The sequence below is a fragment of the Rutilus rutilus genome, assembly GCF_951802725.1.
Source record: "Rutilus rutilus genome assembly, chromosome: 17".
In the NCBI taxonomy this organism is placed as follows: domain Eukaryota; kingdom Metazoa; phylum Chordata; class Actinopteri; order Cypriniformes; family Leuciscidae; genus Rutilus; species Rutilus rutilus.
In genome coordinates this window covers 13,265,523-13,275,712 of record NC_140230.1, presented here as the reverse complement: position 1 = coordinate 13,275,712, position 10,190 = coordinate 13,265,523, and the positions used below count along the sequence as shown (strand labels likewise).

General features: G+C 40.7%; 1 protein-coding gene across 3 annotated transcripts in view; it reads left to right on the top strand.

Moving 5' to 3' along the window:
• Window positions 1-1,010: 1,010 nt before the first annotated feature.
• fam131bb (family with sequence similarity 131 member Bb) overlaps window positions 1,011-10,190 on the top strand; it is a 51,897-nt gene continuing 42,717 nt past the window's right edge. For 2 of the 3 annotated variants that reach the window (XM_084385562.1, XM_084385561.1), the window contains exon 1: window positions 1,030-1,131. In XM_084385562.1, coding sequence (XP_084241688.1) covers window positions 1,104-1,131 — 28 coding nt within the window. In that variant the 5' untranslated portion in view covers window positions 1,030-1,103. Of the gene's footprint in view, window positions 1,132-10,190 lie in introns of all 3 variants that reach the window. The other variant, XM_084385563.1, reaches the window with a different exon arrangement.

The following is a 10,190-nucleotide window of genomic DNA, read 5'->3' as shown; positions in this document are numbered from 1 at the left end:
AGTGATCTCCAGATAACAAAGCCACTCCTCCTGTGTGTGTTTTTGCCACCAAGACAGAGGGAGGGACCAGAATGAACAGAATGACAGGAGAGAGAGAGCTTTCAAGTTTTGAGAGCCTCACAGGAATATCCTGTGGCGAGATCCCATGATTTTCCAGTATTGCGGTAATGAGTGTTTGTGCGAGTTTGGTTCAGTGGTCAGGGCAGTGAAAGAGAGAGATAGAGAGAGAGACATCTGTACTGAATTGTGAGAGCTCTAGTAATATAGGCAGAGACAATCCAAGCCACGCAGGAGTGCACAGTTGCGGCTATAGAAACCTGTGCGACACACACATACACATACAAAAAAACTATACTTTCTTCACATTTCCAGTTCTCTGTGAGGTTATATTAAACCCCTGTGGTGAAAATCAAGTTTTTAATATGTCTATGTGGTGTTTTTAATATGCTTTAAGACAAACCATGTGTACATTTATAAGTCAACTCCATTGCTGAGTATTTGCTCCTTAAAACTGCAGTGAGCCAAAGGCAGTCTCAAAAACGCTGTTGGAAACAATATTTCGCTGGAAATCGCGGGTGTTTCCGACGTCACAAACTACCTCGTAACCAATCACGTCGACGTGCGATCGTCAAGTAGTGGATCTCTGAGCTGGTGTGAGTGAGTGGAGGCGGGGCTCATTTGCACATTCTTTCTACTTCAATGTTTAATTCAATGATTCTTTGTGAAATTTAATAGCATTTTCTTTTCAGTGTTCAAATACTCCTAAATCAAATATTTACACTTTTTTCAAACCTAATTAATTTCATAAAATGATTATGATACCCATAATCTGTGATTATAACTACATCAGTGTCATAAGAAGTGATAAAATTGTTCATTTCGGACACATTGACTTGCATGCGAACAGGTAAAACTGCACAGAGAGAGAGAGAGAGAGAGGGGGAGTGAAAGAGGGAGAGGGAGAGAGAGAGAGGGGGAGGGAGGGAGCAGCATGAGTGGAGAGAATCAGCAGTCAGAAAAGAGAAAGGAGAGAGAGGAGGAGAGAATGTATGGTGAAAGGCTAGCACTTCCTTGCTTGTATCCAGGGCCTTTGTGAATAAACCATGGGATGTATCGGCTCCCGAACCCTCAGTAAGACCCTCTTCTTTTCTTCTACTTTCTGGCAGGGTGCACGTGAATGGGGGTACTAAGTGTGAGGGGTAATTATCGTGCCGGGAAGGGGGTTTGCTGGTGTGTGGCTGGCGATTTTTGCTCCACGTTTGAGATGTGTGAAACGAATTTGGCTGGTGGAGGGTAACGTTAAACATCCGAGCTGTCACATTGTGCGTTCGCTGGCGTGTGGCGGCTTGCATGTGTGTTTTTGTGTGTGTGTGTGTGTGTGTGTGTGTGTGGATTCCAACCCTCATCTCTTGATTTATGCTACTGCAAGGTCTCTGTGTGTGGGAGGCAGAGATGATGGAGCGATGAAATGCTGTGATAGAGCTTGTTTACGGCGATTAAAGAGAGTGAAAATTTCTATTGTTGGAGATGCTCTCATAGTATCGTGTTGCACATTGAAATCAGATTGAAAGTGAGAGGGAGAGATGGGAAACATGCTGAATTTCATTGCAGTGAGAGGGAGATGGAGAGAGAGATGGAGGGAGGGAGGGGTGATACATGCAGGAGAACTGAGAGAAATGTGTGAGGGAGAAGAGGGAATCAGGTTAGGACCATCCTGAATCCGAAACACACTTGACGAGATCAGTCCTAGCTGGACCGGTGGTACGTTGAAGGGATAGTTTACAAAGAAATAAAAATTCTGTCATCATTTATTAACCCGTATGTCGTTCCATAACATAAGAGAAGGTATTTTGAGAAATATCTTAAATACTTGTCCATTGTCCATTCAATGAAAGTCTACGTAACCAAAACTGTTTGGCTTCAAAATATCTTCTTTTGTGTTCTGCAGAAGTAAGAAAGTCATACAGGTTTTGAACAACATGATGGTGAGTAAAAGATGACAGAATTTACATTTTTTTTGTGTGAACTAAGCCTTTAAATACACTTTAAATCGCGTTAAGGCATTCCTAAGGAGAATGGGTGGTAAATGTAGGCTTGATATTAATAGAATCATTTATTTTCCACTTAGTATTTTCTTCAGCCTGCAATAAATATGCTTTTAAACCAGATCACAGCATTGATTTGGTGCTTTTCCTTAAAAGGTTTGTGGCATCAGATTCTATATTCTATTGTTCTGATAGAAAGTTTTTCAACAGCAACCATTCTTTCTTTTTTTTTTTTTTGCTGTCCAAAAATTATAATCTAATATATGCTTATGACCTCAACTTTAATTCTTGTTATTTACTAATACTTCTACCTGGTCAGACTTATTGATGAGAGTAAGCAATATAGACAGCTTAATTCTTCCTAAATTTGTCCAAAGTAACATTAGAGAATCTTAAAATATTATTATAAATATATAATAATTGTATTTAATTATTGCTTTTTTTTTTTTTTTTTTTTTATTGATTATTATTTGTTATATAATTTATTTGATTAATTATTAATATTTTTTCGGTTCCTATTAATGTGGGGATATGTACAAGCAAGAGGATACTCATAACTTTATTGTTTATGAATAAACTGAATATTAATATTATATATGATATGTTAGAATATTGTATCATATTAATAATATTATATTTTATTAATTGATCATGATTAAAGATATCCATATAATATGATTTAAATGTAACATTTCTTATTAGGTTTTGATGAAGGGATACTTTAGCCTCATTGGTGGAGCTGTAGTTGGGAAACACTGCTTTAGACACTTTATGACACAGTTATAGTTTCAGATGCACTGTATCATGGGAAGTGGTGCAGAACAAACTGACTTTGTCCCAGAACATGCACACGTTCAACATCAGCGCTACAGTACATTAAATCTCAGATGCAGAAACTGTGTCAAACTTCTCTTGCTGGGCCACCTGCCTCACATCCACACTGAGAGAAGGAAAGAGGGAGCGAGAGGGAGTCAGGGGGAGGAACGGAAGAGAGGAGGGAGGGTTTGATAAATAGTGTTTATAACACAGCGCAGCACTAAAATGGAGGTCAACACGCTGTGCGGGAACGGTACAGATTCTGTTTTGAGGTACATAATCAAGAGCCGGAATCAATTCAGTCAAACTATTCATGACATACTGTGAACCTCATCTGAATATATGGTTTTGTACCGTTACATAAAAGAGGCTTTTCCATTACATCTGACTAAAAATCATACATAATCTAACAACACATCTGTTATCATAACTGCTTTTAAAATAAATGAATAAAAAAATGTAATACACAGTACACACACAGTTATGTCACAATGCTTTGGTGAGAATTCACATAAGTCTTAAAGGGCACCTATAATGCCCCTTTTTACAAGATGCTAAATAAGTCTCTGATGTCCCCTGAGTGTGTATGTGAAGTTTTTAGCTCAAAATACCCCACAGATAATTTTTAGAGCATGTTAAAATTGGCACTTTTTGAGGATGAGCAAAAAACACAGCGTTTTTTTGTGTGTGTCCCTTTAAATGCAAATGAGTTGCTGCTCCCTGCCCCCCTTTCAAGAAGAGGGAGGGGCTTCAAGAGCTCATGCTACAAGCAAACAGGATAATCTCATGCACTGAAATGTCAGCGGTGTTCAGTTCGAACCAGAGTTGGACAATAATGCCTACAGAGCCAGAGAATTATGCTGCATGGAGATAGAATAGGTATAGTTTAGTTTAATTACGGTAATAACTTGTGTTATCACCTTGCTTTTATCCACTACAAGCCTGTTGTCCGTAAATGCATGTCATTCCGTCCGAATGATGGCCAAAACTGTGCTAATGAGTTTTATGAAGTTTATTGTACATCACACAAAAGATGAAGCATCCGTTTTCACTCCAGAAAATCAAGGTTAAGAGCTGAATAAAACAGTACGCAGTAATTAAGAAGTGCGCATTAAATTCTTATCCATAAACTCTCTCTCTCCCTTTAATTAGCATCAACATATACAGCGAATTACACAAAAACACTCGTTACAACTAACAGTAAAATATCTATACCTTTTCAGGGGGTGCTTAATAAATTGGTAAACTTTATATCCGTAAAACAACTCTGATGAACTGTAATAAATTGTGCGCTCTCCCTTTCATTACTGCCGTGACCAGTATCAATCTGGAGACTATAAGCTGGATCACGAACAGTTGGTACTGATCCATCCTTGAGAAACAACTTTTTAGCAAAACCTGTTCTGTATTGCCTCTCGTTCACAAAGAAGTCTGGTGTAAAATGATTCGTGCAAAGATAAACACATTTTGGGTGCACATTTCCTTCAAAAATAAAACGAATCCACTGCGTCTTCAGCGGCTCTGTTGTCAGGAGCACATGACGACTCACTCTCACATCCAACAACAAAACACCTGAGTTGCTTACGAGACATTCTTGTCGCTACAGCTGCTCCAGCGTCAAAACAATGGCGGACTGCGTACAGCTCATTCAGGGCGGGTCTATGCTAAAACTGCAGTGTCCGTCAACAGTCGTGGGAGGGGCCTGTGCAAAGTGACGTCACTTTGCCCAGAATCTGCGAACTGCTTGTTCTGAGACAGTGCTTATGATTTATGGGGATTTTTAAAAAAGCACTTGGTGGATTTTTATCATTATAGAGTGGTTGTGTACACTGCCAACACATTTATGCTCAAACACCATGTAAAAGTGAATTTTGCATAATAGGTACCCTATCAATTAAAGTAAATAGTTGGGAGAAAAACAGATGTCCTTCAATATATTGGATCCATTGGTTTTAAAGTGACAGCAGCCTAATATACCTGCTGCTGTATTTGTTATTCATGTTAATCAAATATACAAAAGACAAAGAGAAATTCACTTACTGGTCTGGCTGAATAACTATTGCAGTTTTATGTTTTTATATCAATGTTTATTTAATTCATACAGTGAAGTAGCCTGGGAAAACCCAGACAACTTCCGGCAAATTTAGATTTGCTCTGCAAGTAGTCTGGCAAAGAGCTCATTCAAGCCCATTTCTAATCTGTCGAAATCGAGGCACCAATCAGAAACGTTGGGGCGGGCTTTACACAATGACGATCGCTCTGATTGGTTTTAGGTCTATCCAATTGCGCCCAGAGGCATTTGAGCGACGTCTGTTGGTGAAGCGCAGCAACTTTTAAATGCATTATTATATTCAAATTGCAAACACATGAGGACAGTCTCCATGAAAGACCCACTGGCAGATGAACGTGCTACTACATTTCTCTCCGAAACGGTAGGAAATTAAATTAGATTTAATAGAGGATTGTAACTGTGACAAGATGATTGACAGGGCAGGTTACGTGACAGGATGCACGCGACAGATCCGTCCGATAAAGATGACGAAGTAGTATGTCCCAAAACTTGCCTACTTTTTTGCTACACATTCAAAAGTAAATACCTTTTCTTCACAAAAAGAGTACATACTTTTATGGCGTAGTGTAACTTAGGCGAATTGGGACACAGCATATGGCTTTACACGATGACGATCGCTCTGATTGGTTTTAGGTCTATCCAATTGGGCCCAGAGGCATTTGAGCGACGTCCGTTGGTGACACCCCTTTGGAAATGAGTTATTAATGAAGCTTTGCCAGACCATAACTCAGTTACTACTGAGAATGGTCTGGTTTTAACCAGGCTAACAGTGAAGTGTTTTATTTTAAATTAGATTTTTCAGTTGTATTTGTGCTAAATACCTAAAACACCTAAAACATTTTGTGGTTTTAAAGTAGACTTAAGTAAATGTGTGTATGTCAGTTAAAGATGAAGTATGTAATTTTTAAAATGTTAAAATACTTAATCTTGTCCCAGCTTAATATGCTGAGACAACTTTGCATTAACTAGTCTAACACAGTAGCATTGGCTCATAAACCCTGGGGGTTTGAAAAAAAAAGGAATTGTGGTCCTAGAAATGTGGTCTTAAAAAACTGAAGCTCCTGGTGCTCAACATAAACATTCAAGAGGTGCTCCACAAAAACATACAAGACCAGACCAGAAACAAACACCCAAACCATGTGCTTACAACAAAAGACAAAAAATTTAGCATGAGTATCCAGATCCCGACACTGAATTGAAACCGAACCAGACAGCAGTGTCAGGATCCAGACACCATTCTCCAAAGACTCAACACACCACATGGACGAGAGAGCGCACTGCCCGAAATCCACTTAAAGCTGCATGCGCAAACAGAGACAAGACAGCAGAATGCATGAGTGTCGGGATCCTGTCACCAAACTAAGAATCAAGACCAATCAAAGTGACAGGACCCTGACAATAAATAGCCTGTAAACATCCTTGAGTGGTAAAAACTCTAATATGATTTGAGTTGTATGCAGTATTTGAGTTACTGTGGATGTAGAAGCATTTCCTTTTTGGGAAATTATGAATTTAATTTTAAATTTAGATTGGATTAGATTAGATCTTCATACAGATCATTCATACAAAATTTTAAGAAGATAATTACATGAGTGTTTACACAGGTGCTTTAGTAATAACGAGGTAAAATCGTAACGGAGTCGACAGAGTGTGTGGCTCTTCATACACGATTATTGGGCAAAGTAAAGCAGACAGTATACTATGAGACATCATCATCTGTATCAGTGTGTGCAGTGTAGGATTCTGGGTGTTTACCACTTTCTCTGTCCAGCTCTGTAGCCCAATATTGATTTGTAAAGTGAAACCTTCTGATATGAAGCCAGTGGACGCCATAAAAGACTGGACACACTCTCATCCTGGATCCTGCTGAGATCAATGTAGTAAATGATTCAAAACAAACAATCACATAGAGCTTAGTACTGCGATAATGCAAATAAAGCTTCACAGTTTTGTTGCAGTAACAGATTTGGTGCAGAAATGTGTGGGCTAATGAGCTGCCTTGAAATGCATTATTTTTTTTATTTTATTTTTTGCATCCATTATCACAGTCTCACCACAAAGGCTCAAAAGCAACAATCACTATTCATCATGGTACCAATAAATTAGGGTTTCATGCATTTATAAGATATGTGATCACACAAAAACGTTGTCCTGGGTGCTTATTGATTTCATAATTTAATGGCACAGCAGCATTTCAAACATGCAATTATCCTTGTAACAGAGAGCAATAACTTTTCATTACTTTGAAAGCTTGTTCAATTACTTTTTTGCATTAGTTTCTGCATCATCTCTGGCTCTAGTTTATTGTTATTCCTAAAATCACTTGACAGTATGTCTGTGTCACGGTTACGTTAGTTTCTTTGAATTTTAGTTTGGCTTTCCCCATTTTTGTTTGCCGCAGTTCTTATTCCTTGTTTGTTTCGAATTTCATTCATTAGTATATTTAGGTCCTTAGTTTTCTCTGTTCCATTTCATCTTTGTATTACGTAATAGTTGTTTATATTGTTCCTGGTGTTCTTCAACATGTTCCTTTTGTGGATTTATTATTAAGGAATTTTCTTGAATCTCCATCATTGTGCGCTCATTTTCTACAGCTACAACACGTTACAGAATATACAGAAGCCCACAACAAAAATTAAAATGGACATACCAGAAGTCCGCCTGCTCTGCCTAGAACAGGAGCAGCGTAAACTCGAGGACCACACGAGGGACTTCATAGACCTGCCGTGCCTCACCCACAACCCAGATCGCTTGCTTTGAATCTTCTACTTCACCAGCGTCAGTGAGCAATCCATGGCACACCTTCCTCTGGGGAATTTTTGCTGTGTTTGTGGAGTGGGTGCTGGTGAACAACGGATCTCCGTTTACCATTTGCCCCGCTGAGCAGAACATCACCAGACCCAGAGCCCAGCCAGACTTCAGCCACGCCCACCACGGACTGTGAGCTTGAGCCCACCGCTAAGACAGCGCCGGAGCTGAATACTGAGGCCATCTTCATCCCAGAGCCTGAACCCCACAGAGAGTCTGACCGTGTGTGAGAGCTGGCAACATTGTCCTGTGAAGAGGGCATTTTAGTGGAGTAGGAGGGCATGGGACGGAGATCCGCCCATACTCCCGCCACTAAGTTGCATCTGGCATCTGGGAATTATTTTGAGGATTTGGAAGAGGATACCCCCTAAGTCTCCTGTCGCCACTGACTTCGCCCAGCTCCAAGTCTCCTGTGTCTCTTCTGGTCCTGCCCAGCTCCAAGTCTCCGAAGATCCCACACAGCCTCCCTCTCCCATCTCCACTACCAAAGACAGCCAGTTCTTTGGCCCGACTCTGCTGGCTCTATTCAGTTCCTCAGCTCCGCCTCTGCTGCGTGGATCTGCCTCGCGTCTTCCAGTCTCCAGCTCTGCCTTGGCAAGGGGATCCCAATGCTCCCCCTCCAGCTGCTGAGTCCATCACTCCACCTCGGCCCGTCAACCAGTCAGCTCCACTTTGGCTCCTCTTTCCCTCAGCTCCACCTGGGACCGTCGTCCTCACAGCTCAGAGCTCCACCTCATCTCTCCGACTCTTGGCACAGTCTTCCCTCCGGCTCCGCTTTGGTTCTCAGTCCCTCCGGCTCTGGCTCATCCTCTAGCACCCTGGCTCCAATTTAGATGCTCTTGATTCTCCGGTGTCGCTTGGTCTCATCAGCTCTTCGGCTCCACCTGGGTCTCCACCTCCAACAGCTCCGTCTCAGTCTGTCTGTCCTGGTTCTGTCTGCCAAGTCTCCACAATGGCTCCTCCCTCCCTCGACTCCGCTGTGGGTCTTCATCCTGGCTGTCTTTAGGTCACAGACATCCTCCCTCTGTCATACCCTCCCTGGCTCCTTCCTCCATCATCTTCACTGTGGCATTTCCCTCTGCCATCCCCTCCTTGGTTTCGTCCTTCTCCAGCTCCACATCCTCCACTGAAACCCCCTCTGTTCTCTGTTGAGGCGAGGATGCGCCTTCCGGGAGTTCTTCTTCATTGTTTGTTTCTGTAGACGCTGATTATTTTATGCACCTGTTTCGAATTCCGTTCATTAGCCTTCTTGTGTATTTAAGACTTTAGACTCCTCTGTTCAATATTATGTGTCTTATTTGTATCATGGTTGTTATTTATATTACGTATATTACAGATGTTTAAATTACTTCTGTGTGTTCCCTTTGTGGCTTTATTATTAAAGACTGTTTCTTGAATTTCCGTCGTGTTCTCATTACTACAGCCACAGCCCATTACAGTCTGGTTTCCTCTTTGGCATCAAATAAGTGTATTTGCTTACACTTTCTCAGATATCCGCTAAATAATTCTGCACATCCTCAGTTGTGACCCAGATGTCAGACCGTAAGGCTGGAATCACACTGGAAAGGTGCTTTATAAAAAAACTGAATCAGGCTATAAAAAAAAACTTCCTCCCTCTGTTCCTCACTCTTTTACTCAAAATATTTTAGTCAAAAGCCATTTAGATCTAGCCTGGTCCTACCAGACTCTCGTACATTTCATTTGTACAGAGAGTCTGGCCACTCTCCATTGACAAGTGTTACCTTCCTTGAAGGCGGGTACTCTGTTGAAGTTTAAAACTATTGGATCTGCCCAGAGCCACTCTGGATCTGCCATAACCAATCGCTAACGTTTGGTCATGATGTAACCCTACAACTCAAACTAGCGCTTGACATCAACGTCATCGTTCTCAGCCACTCCCTCTGTTCGTTGATTGGACCGCCAAAAAATTGGCTGGAGAAAACCCAAGAATATACCGCAAACTCAGACGGAGTACTGAAGGAAAATGAAAATTGAGCGGAAGTACGTAGGAAAGCGGAGCCAGGCTAATTTAGATCAGTGGCAATAAGTAAAATCGCATTTAGTAAAATAGTATTGCATGCTGCACGTGATTTAGAGAAACATGATTTTTCATCTTGAATCAAAGGCATTGGAATTCTTCTCATTTTCTATTTGCACTATGGATGATTTTGGCATAAACATTAATAAAATTGTATTATTGAGTGAGCTAACAGTGTTCAAAGTTCACTAAGGCCAAAAATAATGATTTATATTTTAAGAGGTCAGGTCAAATTTAGTGGAAAATGGCGTCCTTTAATGACATTCATAGATGTTATTCCACGTTGTAGACAACAAAGCCGTTTTCTTGCCGCTAAAAACAAACATTTTGGAAGGAAAAGACTAAATATAAATGGAATCAGTACACAAAATGATTAATAAAAAAATGTGTGCTCTTTTCCATTGCAGATCTG